This window comes from Pleurodeles waltl, chromosome 11 (genome assembly GCF_031143425.1).
Source record: "Pleurodeles waltl isolate 20211129_DDA chromosome 11, aPleWal1.hap1.20221129, whole genome shotgun sequence".
Taxonomy (NCBI): Eukaryota; Metazoa; Chordata; class Amphibia; order Caudata; family Salamandridae; genus Pleurodeles; species Pleurodeles waltl.
Window position 1 is genome coordinate 802,079,098 of NC_090450.1, and position 18,642 is coordinate 802,097,739.

Genomic DNA, 18,642 nt, shown 5'->3' on the forward strand with positions numbered 1-18,642 from the left:
CTGCTCTTCCCCTTTGCGTTCTTCTCGTATATGCTGCTTGCGGAGGCTGTCTCTGTTAGTACTGAGGACGAAAGGACTGAGATGTAGCAGTGACAGAAGGGTATTTATATTGTTGGAAACCTCCCCTGTAAGATGAATATCCCTGACCTCTAGCCCCCGAAAGGGCTGCCGTCTAAATTGTAGGGTGCTAAGGGACTTAGCTGCGTCCGTATCGGTCTTTATGGACTGAAGTGTGTCGTCAATATGTTTTCCGAAGAGGGCTTCTCCGTCAAAAGGAAAGTCTAGACTCTTGTTTTGAACCTCCGGTTTAAAAATGTGCACGGAGCCAACCTTAAAACAGCCGCACCTGCCAGCTGCCAAAACGTCGTGGTAGCGATATCCATCACACAGTCTATAACTTTGGCGGAAGACCTTTCCCCTTCTTGCAAGATTTTTCTCGCTTCCTTCTTTGATTTCTCTGGGAGTTAATCTAAGTAGGGAGCAATGTCTGCCCATAACTGTCTGTCGTACCTGCCAATTACAGCCAAAGAGTTAGAGGCCCTTATCATAAGAGAAAACATCAAAGAGAAACATTTCCCTATATTATCTAGTCTTCTTCCCTCCTTGTCTGGTGGAGCCAATATTGGTGCCGAAGGGTTTCTGGACCTGCGTTGCACTGCTTGGGTAATGACTGAGTCTGATTTGGGGTGCCCGGTGAGGCAGGCCAGGGAGTCGTCGGGTGCCTTATATTTTTTATCTAGACGAGGCAGGACAGGAGTGACGGTAGCCAGATTTTTCATAACTTTGATGCCTTCATTCCATATGTAGTCCACTATTGGCATCGATTTTATACTCTTTTGAAAAGGTTCTTTAAAATCATAAAGGAAACAATCTATTTGTTTCGTTGGCATGGGCAGCGCATACCTCTTTGCAGCTCTTTCTAGCAAACTATGAAAACCTACGATGTCACCCGGAGGGGAATCTATCGGGACAGGGGAGGGTGAATATGGAGTGGAATTTGGTTATCATCCCACTCTGTTATTGCATCCGGCAACTCTCCTTCTTCTCTGTCATCATCCGATGTTGACAGATCCTGTGTTGGAACTGATATGGGCGTGTGTGGTGGTACATCCAACGGCAGTACCCCTGGTTGAATAGGTGTGGAAGGAAGAGGTACAGAAGAAGGCAAAGATGGTTGCCGTACTTCCGGCCGGCGGAAATCGCCTTCTGTAGTCGTCAAGCATCAATTGCAAGTCCGCCATAAGGGACCCCGGCAAAGGGACCATTTGCTCCTGGTAAGGATATTGGTGTGCCTGTGAATAAAAGGATTGGCGATCATGCTGGTTATCCTCCTCCAAGTCCTGGCACTTCACATGCAGTTCTGAAGGGCTATGTGCAATCCCAAACGGGCCCTCATCCTCCGAGTCCTCCTCCTCTAAAAGATGTGTAGGTACCAATGATGATACCTTACTTGGTGATGTGAGCAATAAAGAAAGCAATTCAGATTTTTTATATTTTTTTATCGTTGTCAGTGGTATCGTTGACGTCAATGGAGTCAGCTGCAACGACGGTGAAACTCTTGTCGACGAGGCAGTCGACGACGGTAACAGTGTCATCGTCGACGGTGTTACTGGTGGTTTCGTCGACCAAGACGAAGCGATAATTACATTGATAGTCGACGAGGTGACTGAAAATCCTGTTGACGAGGACCATCGTTGAAGCAGTACATGCTGTAGAGATAGTCAACGTTGTAGCAGTCAACGATGAGGCCGTATACACTTCTTTCAACGCTGCCGACAGTCGACGGTGCCGTCATCGTACTTTTCCCAGATGGTTTCTTAAAAGTATGCTTAATCACAGGAGGTGGTGTTGGAGGCTCAGAAAAGGCTTTTTTTCTATGTTCTGAGGAAACAGAATGCTCTTTAGAGTCTCTTTTGGAGGATACAGACCTCCTGTGAGGAGAACTAGAAGGGCTGTAAGCTTTGGAAGACACTTGGTTTGTCTTTTTGAAAGCTTTTTTGGGTGGATCCTCAGAATGATGAGCTTGAGGAGATCTGCCCCTCTTGTGGAACTTTCTTGATGATGAAGATAACTCCTCACTATCGGAACCAGAAACATGGTTTGATCTGGATTTCAATTTTTGTAGCCAAATCAGTAGCCTGCCCTGCCTGTCCTTGAGGGTTTGTCAGAGAAAGTTCTGCATACCTTACAGCCCTTGGCCACATGATCAGGATAAAGGCAATAAATGCAGTCCTTGTGTGGATCTTCGAAATGAAGTCTCTTTTTTCCACAGGTTTTGCAGGCCCTAAAGAGGCTTTTCTTTTCCTTGTCAGACATGTATATAAATTTGAGAAAATAGAATTTCCCCAGACCAGGAAATAAAGTTGAAGCCTTGTTTGTCGAGTAATGAAAATGTCACTTACCCAGTGTACATCTGTTCGTGGCATCGGTCGCAGTAGATTCGCATGTTCTGCAATAGCTCGCCATCTGGTGTTGGGCCGGAGTGTTACAAGTTGTTTTTCTTCGAAGAAGTCTTTCGAGTCACGGGACCGAGTGACTCCTCCTTTTGTCTCCATTGCGCATGGGCGTCGACTCCATCTTCGATTGTTTTTCCCCGCAGAGGGTGAGGTAGGAGTTGAATTGTAGTAATAGTGCCCATGCAATGGAGTGACTAAGTATGCACCTATTTAAGGTTGAGATGACACATATATAAATAATTGAAGGTAACTTCCAAACTGCTACAGGCTCCCGGGGAGGCGGGCGGGCACATGCGAATCTACTGCGACCGATGCCACGAACAGATGTACACTGGGTAAGTGACATTTTCAGTTCGATGGCATCTGTCGCTGTAGATACGCATGTTCTGCAATAGACTAGTAAGCAGTTATTTCCCCAAAAGCGGTGGATCAGCCTGTAGGAGTGGAAGTAGTCTGAAATAGTGTCCTTAATACAGCTTGACCTACTGTGGCTTGTTGTGCGGATAACACGTCTACACAGTAGTGCTTGGTGAATGTGTGAGGCGTAGACCATGTGGCTGCCTTACATATTTCTTGCATTGGGATGTTTCCTAGAAAGGCCATGGTAGCACCTTTCTTTCTGGTTGAGTGTGCCCTTGGTGTAATGGGCAGCTGTCGTTTAGCTTTAAGGTAGCAGATTTGGATGCATTTAACTATCCATCTGGCTATACCTTGTTTTGAAATTGGGTTTCCTGCATGAGGTTTTTGAAATGCAATAAAGAGTTGTTTAGTCTTTCTGATGTTCTTTGTTCTGTCAATGTAATACATTAATGCTCTTTTGACATCTAATGTATGTAGTGCCCTTTCAGCTACGGTATCTGGCTGTGGAAAGAACACTGGAAGTTCCACTGTTTGATTTAGATGGAACGGTGAAATAACCTTTGGCAAAAATTTAGGATTGGTCCTTAGGACGACTTTATTTTTGTGTAGTTGTATAAAAGGTTCCTGTATAGTAAACGCCTGAATCTCGCTTACTCTTCTCAGGGAAGTAATGGCGATGAGAAATGCCACCTTCCAGGTTAGGAACTGTATGTCGCAGGAGTGCATGGGTTCAAAAGGTGGACCCATAAGTCTAGTTAGGACAACATTTAGGTTCCATGAAGGAACAGGTGGTGTTCTTGGTGGTATAATTCTCCTAAGGCCCTCCATGAATGCTTTAATGACTGGTATTTTATATAGGGAAGTTGAATAGGTAGTTTGCAGGTATGCAGATATTGCTGCAAGGTGAATCTTAATGGAAGAGAAAGCTAGGTTAGATTTTTGTAAGTGAAGCAAGTAACCCACTACCTGTTCTGGAGTTGTGTGTAATGGTTGTATTTGATTAATATGGCAGTAGCAAACAAACCTCTTCCATTTACTTGCATAGCAGTGCCTGGTGGATGGCCTTCTGGCTTGTTTTATGACTTCCATATATTCTTGGGTAAGTTGTAAGTGCCCGAATTCTAGGATTTCAGGAGCCAGATTGCTAGATTCAGCGATGCTGGATCTGGGTGTCTGATCTTTTGGTTGTGCTGTGTCAACAGATCTGGCCTGTTGGGCAATTTGATGCAGGGTACCACTGATAGGTCTAGCAGCGTTGTGTACCAGGGTTGCCTTGCCCAAGTTGGTGCTATCAATATGAGTTTGAGTTTGCTTTGACTGAGTTTGTTTACCAGGTAAGGAAGGAGAGGGAGAGGAGGAAAAGCGTAAGCAAATATCCCTGACCAGTTCATCCATAGGGCATTGCCTTGGGATTGTTTGTGTGGGTATCTGGATGCGAAGTTTTGGCATTTTGCGTTCTCCCTTGTCGCAAACAAGTCTATCTGAGGTGTTCCCCAGAGTTTGAAATAAGTGTTCAGAATTTGGGGGTGAATTTCCCATTCGTGGACCTGTTGGTGATCTCGAGAGAGATTGTCTGCGAGTTGATTTTGTATCCCTGGTATAAACTGTGCAATTAGGCGAATTTGGTTGTGAATTGCCCAATGCCAAATTTTTTGTGCTAGCAGGCTTAACTGCGTGGAGTGCGTCCCCCCCTGCTTGTTTAGATAATACATTGTTGTCATGTTGTCTGTTTTGACGAGAATGTATTTGTGAACTATTATTGGTTGGAAAGCTTTTAGTGCTTGAAAAACTGCTAGAAGTTCTAGGTGATTGATATGCAGTTTTGTTTGATGTACGTTCCATTGTCCTTGTATGCTGTGTTGATCGAGGTGTGCTCCCCACCCTGTCATGGAAGCATCTGTTGTTATTACGTATTGTGGCACTGGGTCTTGGAAAGGCCGCCCCTTGTTTAAATTTATGTTGTTCCACCACAGAAGCGAGAGGTAAGTTTGGCGGTCTATTAACACCAGATCTAGAAGGTGACCCTGTGCTTGAGACCACTGTGATGCTAGGCATTGTTGTAAGGGCCTCATGTGCAGTCTTGCGTTTGGGACAATGGCTATGCATGATGACATCATGCCTAGGAGTTGTAATACCATCTTTGCTTGTATCTTTTGTGTTGGATACATGCGTTGTATGATGGTGTTGAAATTTTGAATTCTTTGTGGACTTGGAGTGGCTACTCCTTTTGATGTGTCTATTATGGCTCCCAGGTATTGTTGTACCTTGCGTGGCAGAATTTTGGATTTTGTGAAATTGACGGTGAACCCTAGTTTGAAGAGGGTTTGTATGATATGATTTGTGTGATTTGAGCACTCTATTAACGAATGGGCCTTGATTAGCCAGTCGTCTAGATATGGGAACACATGTATCTGCTGCCTTCTTATGTGTGCTGCGACTACCGCTAGACATTTGGTAAAGACTCTTGGTGCGGTTGTTAATCCGAAAGGCAGTACCTTGAATTGGTAATGTATTCCTTTGAATACAAACCTTAGGTATTTCCTGTGCGATGGGTGTATTGGTATATGGAAATAAGCATCCTTGAGGTCTAAAGTTGCCATGTAGTCGTGCAGCTTTAGCAATGGCAATACTTCTTGTAGTGTGACCATGTGGAAGTGGTCTGATTTGATGAAAGTGTTCACTACTCTGAGGTCTAGGATTGGTCTCAGTGTTTTGTCCTTCTTTGGTATCAGAAAGTACAGTGAGTAAACTCCTGTGTTTATTTGTGTGTTTGGCACTAATTCGATTGCATTCTTTTGCAATAGTGCCTGCACTTCTATCTCTAGGAGATTGGAATGGTGTGTTGTTAAATTTTGTGCTTTTGGTGGTATGTTTGGAGGGAACTGTAGAAATTCTATGCAATAACCATGTTGGATAATTGCTAGAACCCAAGTGTCTGTAGTGATTTTCTCCCATGCTCTGTAATAATGACCTATTCGTCCCCCCACTGGTGTTGTGTGGAGGGGGTGAGTGACATGTGAGTCACTGTTTAGTAGTAGGGGTTTTGGGGCTTTGGAATCTTCCTCTATTTCTAGGGAATTGCCCTCCTCTATATTGTCCCCGAAAACCTCCTCTATACTGTCCTTGGTAACTGGACGGTGTGGCTTGTGAGGTGCTGGCTTGTGTGCTTTGACCCCGAAACCCCCCTCGAAAGGGCGTTTTACGGAATGAGCTGTAATTCCCTCTGCTCTGCGGGGAGTAGAGTGCGCCCATGGCTTTGGCAGTGTCCGTATCTTTTTTGAGTTTCTCAATCGCTGTGTCCACTTCTGGACCGAACAGTTCTTTTTCATTAAAAGGCATATTGAGAACTGCTTGTTGAATCTCTGGTTTAAATCCAGACGTTCGGAGCCATGCATGCCTTCTGATAGTGACAGATGTATTAATTGTCCGTGCAGCTGTATCTGCAGCGTCCATGGAGGAGCGGATCTGGTTGTTGGAGATGGCCTGTCCCTCCTCAACCACTTGTTTTGCCCTATTTTGTAAGTCCTTGGGCAGATGTTCAATGAGATGTTGCATCTCGTCCCAGTGGGCTCTGTCATAGCGCGCAAGTAGTGCCTGGGAGTTCGCGATGCGCCACTGGTTTGCAGCTTGTGCTGCGACTCTTTTACCAGCTGCATCAAACTTGCGGCTTTCTTTATCTGGGGGTGGTGCATCTCCAGATGTGTGAGAGTTGGCCCTTTTCCTAGCTGCTCCTACAACGACAGAGTCTGGTGGCAGCTGTGTAGTGATGAAAACCGGGTCCGTCGGAGGCGGCTTATACTTTTTTTCTACCCTTGGTGTGATTGCCCTACTTTTAACCGGCTCCTTAAAGATGTCTTTTGCGTGGCGGAGCATACCAGGGAGCATAGGCAGGCTTTGGTATGAGCTGTGGGTGGAGGAGAGTGTGTTGAATAAGAAATCATCCTCGACCTGTTCTGAGTGGAGGCTTACGTGGTGAAATTGTGCTGCTCTAGCCACCACTTGAGAGTACGCGGTGCTGTCTTCTGGTGGAGATGGCTTCGCAGGGTATGCCTCCGGACTGTTATCTGACACTGGGGCGTCGTATAGGTCCCATGCGTCCTGATCTTGGTCACCCTGGCTCATGGTGGTGTGAGCTGGGGAGTGTGATGGAGTTTGTGCTGGTGAAACGTCAATCACGGGCGGAGGTGAGGGTGGTGGTGTAACTCTTTTCACCACTTTTGGTTGTGGTGTTTGTTCCGTCTGGAACTCCAACCTCCTCTTTCTCCTAATGGGGGGAAGGGTGCTTATTTTTCCTGTCCCCTGCTGAATGAAGATACGCTTTTGCGTATGGTCCGCATCAGTTGCTTGTAGCTCTTCCTCAAACCTATGCTTCTGCATTTGGGAGGTTAGCGAGTGCTCTTCTGTATAAGAGCCTGAAGCTGGGTCGCTTGCAGTTTGTTTCGGCATCGAAACTTTGTCTGCGTGTTTTTTCGGCTCCGAGGTGACTTTTTTCCTTTTCGGGGCCGAAACCTCTCGGCGTCGATCTGTTTCGGTGCCGCTGTCTCGGCGTCGAGCCGTGTCCACACCGGCATCTCGGTGTCGAGGCTTGTCTCCAGCACTTTCTCGGTCCCGAGAAGGCTGCGTGCCGGTGTCTCGACCGGAGTCGGACGATCTCGGCACTGTTTGGGCCTTTTTCGGTGCCGACGGTCGGTCACCGATTTTATGGGTGGAGCCATGGCCTGGTGGCAGTGGCGTCCCCTGGGCCTTGTAAATGTTTCTTTGTGTGGTTTTCGACGTCTTACTCACGGTTTGTGTATCGTCGAATCCTTCGGAGTCTGAGTCTTGGATCGAGAAGGTACCTTCCTCTTCCTGTTCCTCGAACTCCCGTCGGGCTGTCGGTGCGGACGCCATTTGAAGTCTTCTGGCTCGACGGTCTCGGAGTGTTTTTCGGGACCGGAACGCACGACAGGCCTCGCAGGTGTCTTCGCTGTGCTCAGGTGACAGGCACAGGTTGCAGACCAAGTGTTGGTCTGTGTAGGGGTATTTATTGTGGCATTTGGGGCAGAAACGGAACGGGGTCCGTTCCATCGGCGTTCCTCAGCACGCGGTCGGGCCGACCAGGCCCCGACGGAGGATCGAAAAACTACCCCGAAGGGCACCGGAGCTCTTCGATCTTCGATGCGGTGTTGAATCTAAGTACGCCGATCCCGAACGCAACAATACCGACGAAAATCTTCCGAAATTAACTATTTTTTCCGTTCCGAAACTCGGAGCGACAGGAACACGTCCGAACCCGATGGCGGAAAAAAAACAATCGAAGATGGAGTCGACGCCCATGCGCAATGGAGACAAAAGGAGGAGTCACTCGGTCCCGTGACTCGAAAGACTTCTTCGAAGAAAAACAACTTGTAACACTCCGGCCCAACACCAGATGGCGAGCTATTGCAGAACATGCGTATCTACAGCGACAGATGCCATCGAACATATTCTTTCTCTAGTAGAAAAGCACTAGAAATAGATCCTTGAAGATGTAACTGAGTAGAGCTCAGTGGAGACTCTCTAGCATGACATGCAGTAGAAAATCTGAGGGACTGGAGCTTCTCACAGGACACAGGGGGCTTCTAGGGGCCAGCCACCGACTGGGCTAGGCAGAGGGCCGCCTGATGGTCACTCCTGCACTGGAGTTTGGTTCCTCTCAGTCCTGGGGGCTGCGGGTGCAGTGCTGGGTCCAGGCATCTGGTTCCTTGTTACCAGGCAGTCGCGGTCAGGGGGAGCCTCTGGATCCTTTCTGCAGGCGTCGCTGTGGGGATGAGGGGGGTCGTCTCAGGATACTCACGAGGTCGCAGTCACCTGGGAGTCCTCTCTGCAGTGTTGATTCTCTGGAGCTCGAGCTGGGGACGTCGGGTGCAGAGTGTGAAGTCTCACACTTCCGGCAGGAAGAGTGAGTTCTTTAAAAGTTGCTTCTTTGTTGCAAAGATGTTGCTGTTGGTGAACAGTGCCGCTGTTCTCTGGAGTTTCTTGGTCCTTCAGTTTCAGGGCAGTCCTCTGAGTCCTCAGAGGTCGCTGGTCCCTGTCGGATGCATCGCTGTGCAGGTTTTTTGAGTCTGGAGACAGGCCGGTAGGGCTGGGGCCAAGTCAGTTGTCGTCTCTGTAGGGCTTTCAGGTCAGCAGTCCTTCTTCTTTGTGTAGGTTGCAGGAATCTGATTTCCTGGGCTCTGAGTCGCCCCTAAATACTGAATTTAGGAGTGTGTTTAGGTCAGGAGGGCAGTAGCCAATGGCTACTGTCCTGGAGGGTCGCTACACCCTCTTTGTGCCTCCTTCCTGAGGGGAGGGGGGCACATCCCTAATCCTATTGGGGGAATCCTCCAAACTCAAGATGGAGGATTTTTAAAGGCAGGGGTCATCTCAGCTCAGGACACCTTAGGGGCTGTCCTGACTGGTGGGTGACTCCTCCTTGTTTTTCTCATTATCCTCTCCTGCCTTGCCGCCAAAAGTGGGGGCAGTGGCCGGAGGGGCGGGCATCTCCACTAGCTGGGATGCTGTAACAAAGGCATGAGCCTTTGAGGCTCACCGCCAGGTGTTACAGTTCCTGCAGGGGGAGGTGAGAAGCACCTCCACCAAGTACAGGCTATGTTCCTGGACACAATTTGAAAAAGGCACTCTCCCCATGTGGCCAGAAACTCGTCTGGTTGTGGCAGGCTGTCAGAAACTGGTCAGCCTAGCACTAGGAGTCGGACTGGTATTCAGGGGGCATCTCTAAGACGCCCTCTGGGTGCATTTTACAATAAATCCCACACTGGCATCAGTGTGCATTTATTGTGCTGAGAAGTTTGTTACCAAACTTCCCAGTTTTCAGTGTAGCCATTATGGAGCTGTGGAGTTCGTGTTTGACAAACTCCCAGACCATCTACTCTTTATGGATACCCTGCACTTACAATGTCTAAGGTTTTGCTTAGACACTGTAGGGGCACAGTGCCCATGCACATATTCCCTCACCTGTGGTATAGTGCACCCTGCCTTAGGTCTGTAAGGCCTGCTAGAGGGGTGACTTACCTATGCCACAGGCAATGTGAGGTGGGCATGGCATTCTGAGGGGAGTGCCATGTCGACTTAGACATTGTCTCCCCACTAGCAAACAGAAGCTGTGAGGCAGTGTGCATGTGCTGGGTGAGGGGTCCCTTAAGACATGCTGCAGCCCTTAGAGACCTTCCCAGGCATCAGGGCCTTTGGTAGCAGGGGTACTATTTACAAGGGACTTATCTGTGTGCCAGGGCTGTGCCAATTGTGGGAACAAAGGTACAGTTTAGGGAAAGAACACTGGTGCTGGGGCCTGGTTAGCCGGGTCCCAGCACACTTTCAATCATAACTGGCATCAACAAAAGGCAAAAAGTCAGGATGTAACCATGCCAAGGAGGCATTTCCTTACAGTTGGTAGACCAATGACTTGTATAAACAGATGGAAAGAAAATAGACTGAGAAGAAATATGTCAAGCAAAGTAAGGGGCATGGGGAGAAGAACATAAAAGAATGCCACGAAGAAGAAGGCATAAGAAAAGCAAGAATCACAATGAGAAAATGGAGAAAAAAACTAGAAAAACGGGATCATTCACTCTTAGTCCCCTGTACTTATGCAAGACCCAGCACACAGGACCTTTACACCAGGTACCACAGATTAGAGCTCTTTCAAATTAATTCAGCACAGCTGCTCGAACAGCTCATTACATAGTCAGATTTTACACAGCTCATTTATACTCTGAACCCCTTATTCACTGCTTGTTTAGGTTCTCGTGATTAGGCACCCCGTACTAACCATCACTAAATGTCCTTAATGATAACCAATTAGTACCTTCTCTTTCCCACACAATCTTCTTTTACTAAGCATTAACCAACATTCATTCACTTACAATTACAGCACAAACTAGTACAACCTTCAAAAGAGGAACACCCACCTCCCTTAGTCCACCTCCCCGTTTTATTTACAATCACAATCACTGAGCTCTTGCCATCAGGTAAGCCACATTCTGCGCCACTCTCTCACTGTCACTTAAACTCCAGAACTTGTGAGGAAGTCAGGATTTGTAAAAAGTAGGGAGTGAAGCTTATTTTGCCCTGTAGAATGTTTCTTGCTGTGTTTTCTTGTGGGGCCCCACTTCTCACTTTCAGGTGCATCTAAGATGGGAAACAGCCACACACAATAGGTAACAAGCTAAAAGAAAATAAAAAGCATTCTTACGGGATGTTGTAGCTGGCCCAGTATCCCTGCTGAGAGAGCACGTCTGTTTTGTCTGCCGAGACCACAAGGCCCCTGTGGAACAAAGAGAACATTGACAAATCCATATCTTAAGAAAGAGAGCCAAAGAGGGACAGATATCGAGGAGCATCAGGGGAGAGAAAGAGGATCAAATCAAAAGAAAAATGAACAGGCGGATGTACATCAAGTGAATAAGAGTGGGCAATATCAAGGACAAGTATGTGGGAAAGTGAGTAGAAAAAAGAAGGCACACATGTAGGGAACGATGGACTGAAGGATAAAGAGGGGAAGGGTTAAAAAGGGAAAATGCAAGCAGAAAGCAAGTGGATCAAGACAAAAAAGCACGAACAGAAGGTGAAAGTAAAGAGAAGCAAGTGGTGACAGCCAAAAAGGGTGGAGGAGGTTTAAACTGAGTAAAGAAAACAAATATATATATTTTTCAGTCCTGGAAGAAAACTCCAAGAGGGTGCTTTCCTGGACTTCCCCCACAAAGAGCATGCAGACACAAGCATAGGAGCCCACTACCACAGATGACACAAGCAACACCACACCCACAAGCACTGCTGAGTAGGTGGCTGCGCTCACAAAGAATACCAGGTTCTGACAAGACTTCACCAAAGAAACAGCTTATTTCAGCACACAAGACACATTCTCATCTGAAATGGCACTGCCCTTTTGGCAAAAGGCAAACCGCCTGGGTAAAAACCAAACAAAAAGACCTAAGGCAGTGATGGTATACATAATAAACTGAAGCAATGCACCCTGATCTATAAAAATAAAAAAAATAAAAAAAAGCAGGAAAACAGTTTCTCCTCTGCAGGCTAGTAGAACCAGAGCACAATTAAGGGTAAAATATTGCTAGATTAGACTACCAGTGGAAAAAACTGACTAGTCCAGAAAAAGAAAGGTACATCTGAATTCCACTGGGGAGGCACCACACACCTCCATCAATGGCATGGGAAGATGTGATAACATAATTCCCCCAAGAACAGTAGAAGAAATGGCCATAGATGGAATGGATTTGTAGGCTAGGGGCGTGTTATGCCCTTTGCTCTAAAACAAAAGGGGTGCTTGCACTGTTTGAACACAAGTCCTCCGTATGGCTTGGGAAAGTAGTGCCACCATGTTCTATTAATATTTCTGATCTGTTTTATGTTTTTCCCCCAGAGACCTCAACAATCTGCAGGCTCAGAGGCGATACTCTCTTATCCGAACATGACACACAGCTCTGCTGGATGAAGGTACACCCAAAGTATGCCTCGAACAATAGTTAGAGTGTCTAGTGCCTATCATAATCACTCTACGGGGTTGAAGGACTGAGAAGAGGTGGTTCCAGCATTTGAGGGCTTTTTCTTAAAGCTGGCTGGAGGCCTGCCAATTGCTCATCCAGGTAAATGTCCATCAACCTGCTACCCCCAATACCTTTCTGCACATATGTATTGTGTGTGGGGTTTGTAGATATCTCTTCATCAATGTTGAGTTGGTCAACTGGTCTATATAAAGAGAAGAGGAGGAAGTTCTCCCCGGCTTAAATATCATCCATATTTCAGACTTTATTGGAGGGTGTTAACATCGACATATCTGCAATTTGATTGGATGGATTGAATATAAGGCTAGAAAATCTCCATCTATTGATATTGAAGCTTCTAGGACTGCTGCTTGGGAATGTGTAAGCTTCTGGATATCTGCTTGATTTAGGAGTGATAGCTCCTCATCAATTAAAAGAATTCTGCTGATTCTACACGGGTGTAAAATTTCTTCAAGTTTTCTAATCCTAATGAAGATCTATGTACATGTGAGTAGAAAGTGCTTATGTTGTTCCTTCTGAATTTCTCTGAGGGCCACGGCATTTGAAGGTTTCTTTCAGAAAGCATTAAAATATCCCTTCCTCATATCTGATCTGTCTCATGGTGCATCCCAAAAGAGTTGGTGTCGCCTTAAAGGACACTGATGCCATCAGCAAAAGCCAATAAGCGAAGTAAGAAATCCAAAAGGAAGGCATCTTGTCCCTAGTCGAGGAATAAACCATTGCCGGTGACATTATATTGCCCTCTAGGGTTCATTTCGAATTAGGACTCTGTCCTCCATAATCAATTTGGTATCTGGAATAAAAAAGGAGAAGCTGGCAATGCAGAAATGAAGTACCATTGTTTTTTTGTTTTGTTTTTTTAACAGCGCCGAGGAAAAAGTAGCCCTTAAGTATATAGAAGTGCATTTCCTGAAGCTGAACTGAGGCTCTCCACATTCAAAGACAGAAATGTAATCATCATAAACTGTTCCTGGTGCGTCCTCAGATTGAAGACCTCTACTAGTAGTAACCCCAGAGTCCAGTATTTTGGAGTCCTCTGTGGGCATAGTTTGTTACCAAACAAGGTACTGTCCGATACCCTTGCTGCTACATTCTCCATGTTATCTGGCGATACAGTTGAGGAAGAGCCCTCTTAACTTACCAGAACTGGACTAGGCAGGCCTTCGACAAGGTCTTTCCAGAAAAGAAAATACAGCAACATTCACAGCCTTTGGGGCCTTCTTAGAACGACAGGCTACACTGGATTGTAGGAAAACTGAAAAATTGGGGCTGACCGACACCACTGAATTAGGACTAAAATGAAAAGCAGCTTTAAAAACGGATTATTTTGCAAGAGTAATTCTTGAAGCCCCTAAATACAACAAAAAACATTTTTGATTTCACACTCATTAGCAAACCCTGTTAGCATGTCAATCATTTACCCATTCTCAAACACTTTGTGACTAACTATCTTTCGGCTTCGACAATAACGTCCTAAAAAATTTCTTTCAAGAAACCTACAGTTGGTCAGTTGCAAGGATCACTTTATCACAAATGAAGAGTGCATATTGGGTAATCAAGTCCAATATCTGTGTTCCTAAAGACTTGCTTTTTAAAGCCATTTATTCCTCGATCCTGAATCTCGTTCCTTTTAAAACCATAATGTGGCCACTGTATTCCTTACTGCAAGAGTCTAGTGAAGTTTTCTTTATTGACACAAAGTTGAGTCTTGCTCAGATACAACTCATATTTGGTGCTGAACCCCTGTACAATAAAAGATGCAGGCTGGATCGGCCCTCCAAAGGGCAATGCCAGAAGATTTATGCAGCACAACAAATACAGAGAGTTGCTGGAAAGGTAACCATACATTAGCAAGAGTTACTGTCAAAAAATAATAAATGAACTGAGTGAAGCATCACAAGTCAAATACTTTTTTCTGATCATCCAAGATGATGACAAGTGGGAGGATCACATGGGCGTGAGAAAATGCAGAGGAGTGCAAATTCATATGCAAGCTTAACTGTCCACTAAAAGTGACGATACAATATGCATGATTTCCAAAACCTAACAGCATTCTTCCATGCTGGGTCGACCTTAACCACATTCACTCTTTGTAAACTTACGGGATCTGCTCCAACACGGTGAGAAGCCCCGGAGTAAGGCTTGGGTACCCAGGGCGGAACAAATTATAATCCACAATCATCCATTGGTTGTTGTACCTGATGGGAGAAAAAGAATGACTGATGCTATATTTTTGATAATTGTATCAGTTTATAAAAGAACCACGACATACATATTCTCTGCAAAAGACAGGAGAAACATGAATATGGGGTCCCTTGAGGGTGTCATGGGTTTTCATTTCTTGATCGGGTGCCCACCCCATAGAGCACTTGTCCACTAATCCTCCACAGCCAAAGGGTCTTGCATGCTGTTTTATATTTGCAAATGTTGATTACTTTTATGTTATTTTATTATCGTAGGATATTGTGTGTTGTATAAGCTCCGATAGTGTGCGTTTACTTCACAAGTGTAAATAAAGGGTAGTGACTGAATACATAACAACATGAACTGTATGTGTAATACAGCAGAAAAATACCAATTTTTCTCTCACAATATATCGCTAATAACGGAGACAGTTACCACGAAGGCTTTGAGAATCTATATAAAAACAGTGTCTTTGGCTCTGTCAGAAGAGATTAGCATTTTCAACTTTGGCCTTTTCGATTCCCCAAGGTTGTTGAATGGGAGGACACTGGATTCTCAAAGTGAACGGGACATTAAAGACTGAAGCCAGCCTGTGCTCTGCTTTCAGGAAAGCGACATACCGGAAGCACCACTCACAATGGCAGACCTTTCAGTACTAATTATTATTATCTAGAATTCACTAAAAAGGAAATTTAAAAAATGTAATGTACCATCTGCATTTACAGTATTTAATCTTTGCTTTTTCATAATCACCACACTTCATTTTTATATCCGCTAAAATATTCATGCATATACTCTGCACACGTATGAAATCTGATAAAACATTATAAAATGATAGTACGAAATCTTGTGCATGTTATCTGAGGAGCAAGGGGAATGGGAGTCCACCTAAATACCCGTGTCTCTGACAGACAATGTTGCATTCCTAACGCAAATACTCTGCGTTAGGTTCACTAGTGTTTGTGGGACACAGCCTGTAGTGGATTCTATTTAGTTTCAATGGGAATATGGAGTTTAGCTTAGCCTTCTGGCTTGCAGGACTGTGCCTCTGTAACTAGTGACTTTTAACCTCCTTAGCCTGCCTGCTCTGTTTTAGCGCATTTATTTAATTATTTCTTCCAAGATGGCTGCTACGTTTATACTTAACAAGATGTTTTGTTTCACGTTATCTGTGCCACTCTGTGAAGGCGTCACTATCAGCATCAATGACAAGTGATATACGTAGATATTCACATCATATCCCTTTCCCACTCACGTGCAACAGAAACATTATGTACTTTGGAGGGAATTGCTTATGTAACTGCCGCCCCAAGCATGCCTTCTTATCTATTGTTTGGGAACATACCTGTGTCAGGGGTCCTACAAGATCTGTATAAATACATCTCATGCAGACAAGGTTATTAGAGGGATTCCTACCAAATGCCAACAACGCTATCTATGCTACATGTCGCCATGATGCAGACCCAGCCTTCGTGTCCCCAAAGAGTCTGATCTAGAGACCTCATTCCAAGGTAAAGAGGGTTGGGGGCTCTTTTCAAGAACATTGTGCTGGCAGATTAGGTTTATCACACCTAGCTCTCTTTAGGTTAGAGATTTAGTTCTCCATGATAGCGTATTAGGGCCTAATTCACAACTCATTTTGTTGCAAGATGGTGGGGGTCTTTATATTCACAACACTTGTTTTTACAATTCGGTTTCTTGCATTGTTCATTATCCTAATAAGTGCAGCCCATGCATTTGACAGTAGATTGCAGTCTTGTTAATAAAAAGTATTGAAACAATTACTGCATCTCCTTCATTGCTGCGTGTGACTGAGACTTGCTCATGTGAGAAAAGGGTAATCTCCATTTAACCATGACTCCCTTGAGATGTCACACTATTGAGTCCATGCGTAACGGCTGTCAGAAATCACCTTTACAATTTGGGTTTTTGGTGAGGTACTGCTTGTGAGCGGGGAGGATTGGGACGATGGTTGCGACTTGTTGTAGGATTGGCTTAGCCGCCTACAAACCAAAGTGCTGTCATCCCTAAACCAGCAGTCTTGCCTAGAGCAAGTGTCCAACTGCGACATGACACCACCAACGATGTGTTTTGGCACAGATTTACCGATGCCCTGAGTATCTCTGTCTCACACACAACAGCTACCCTAAGTACCATTATACAGAGACGTCCGTGGTCTTTTGGATAATCCTCTTCAGCTGAACAGGGAACACCTAACTAGGCTGTAGATTGTTCGAGCTTGAACTCATAAAAGGACTTTCTCCCCATTTGGTGTTCCGTCTCTTTATCCATTCCATAATATGGTTAATGCCATAGATATTCCAGAGAATGTTAGACATGCATTAACACTACATCTGATGGGGCATGGCTTAAGAGATGAGGGTGGGGTTGTCACATTCACAGTAGAAGCTAATGAAGCTTATCAAACAGAAACATTCTATTCCTGGGTCACCTTTCCTGAGGAAGACCCTAGAACATATACATTCCATACATACAGAATTCCAAACATATCGCAGCGGTACCAAGCATACCAGTATCTTGAAATACCAATTACTTATCAAGAACATCAGAACTGGTTTAATGGCACCATACCACACGTAATACAACCCGCGCGATTAGGTCCTTTAGGTAATGACGGACTATTGTGGTCAATGATTGCCAGATATACACCTCACCCCAGAGTACAAAACATGTGGGCAATTGACCTATGCAATCTTTACAATTAGCTAGTAACACTATATAGACGACTTGTTCAGTTTGTTGAACACAATACCAGTGCGTCCAGTACCTGCTGGATACAGATTGGCCGCTACTGGGACTAAACCACAAACAGTACATTCTATCATGGGCAAAGTGCCCACAGAACGAGAGAAAATACTGTTCTTGATAGTCCAAAAAATAAACCAGCTCGAAGCTGTGTTTCCCCAAACGGGACCACAGGAAAAACATAGAATTCTCACAATGTGCTTACCCTCAGAATGGTTCCCTCAGTGGATAACTGCTCCACAGGAGGCACAGCTTTTGCTACAATTTATACAGGGAGTGCAGAATTATTAGGCAAATGAGTATTTTGACCACATCATCCTCTTTATGCATGTTGTCTTACTCCAAGCTGTATAGGCTCGAAAGCCTACTACCAATTAAGCATATTAGGTGATGTGCATCTCTGTAATGAGAAGGGGTGTGGTCTAATGACATCAACACCCTATATCAGGTGTGCATAATTATTAGGCAACTTCCTTTCCTTTGGCAAAATGGGTCAAATGAAGGACTTGACAGGCTCAGAAAAGTCAAAAATAGTGAGATATCTTGCAGAGGGATGCAGCACTCTTAAAATTGCAAAGCTTCTGAAGCGTGATCATCGAACAATCAAGCGTTTCATTCAAAATAGTCAACAGGGTCGCAAGAAGCGTGTAGAAAAACCAAGGCGCAAAATAACTGCCCATGAACTGAGAAAAGTCAAGCGTCCAGCTGCCACAATGCCACTTGCCACCAGTTTGGCCATATTTCAGAGCTGCAACATCACTGGAGTGCCCAAAAGCACAAGGTGTGCAATACTCAGAGACATGGCCAAGGTAAGAAAGGCTGAAAGACGACCACCACTGAACAAGACACACAAGCTGAAACGTCAAGACTGGGCCAAGAAATATCTCAAGACTGATTTTTCTAAGGTTTTATGGACTGATGAAATGAGAGTGAGTCTTGATGGGCCAGATGGATGGGCCCGTGGCTGGATTGGTAAAGGGCAGAGAGCTCCAGTCCGACTCAGACGCCAGCAAGCTGGAGGTGGAGTACTGGTTTGGGCTGGTATCATCAAAGATGAGCTTGTGGGGCCTTTTCGGGTTGAGGATGGAGTCAAGCTCAACTCCCAGTCCTACGGCCAGTTCCTGGAAGACACCTTCTTCAAGCAGTGGTACAGGAAGAAGTCTGCATCCTTCAAGAAAAACATGATTTTCATGCAGGACAATGCTCCATCACACGCGTCCAAGTACTCCACAGCGTGGCTGGCAAGAAAGGGTATAAAAGAAGGAAATCTAATGACATGGCCTCCTTGTTCACCTGATCTGAACCCCATTGAGAACCTGTGGTCCATCATCAAATGT

The 18,642-nt window shown here is 45.3% G+C and overlaps 1 protein-coding gene across 2 annotated transcripts in view; it reads right to left on the reverse strand.

Annotated features, from left to right (window-relative positions):
* The window catches only part of PLBD2 (phospholipase B domain containing 2), a 110,718-nt gene that overhangs the window by 16,143 nt on the left and 75,933 nt on the right, over positions 1-18,642 (reverse strand). For both annotated transcript variants that reach the window (XM_069214535.1, XM_069214536.1), the window contains 2 exons: positions 14,458-14,553; positions 11,029-11,100 (listed from right to left, as the gene is read on the reverse strand). In XM_069214535.1, the coding sequence (XP_069070636.1) occupies positions 11,029-11,100; positions 14,458-14,553 (168 nt within the window). The remainder of the gene's footprint in view (positions 1-11,028; positions 11,101-14,457; positions 14,554-18,642) is intronic.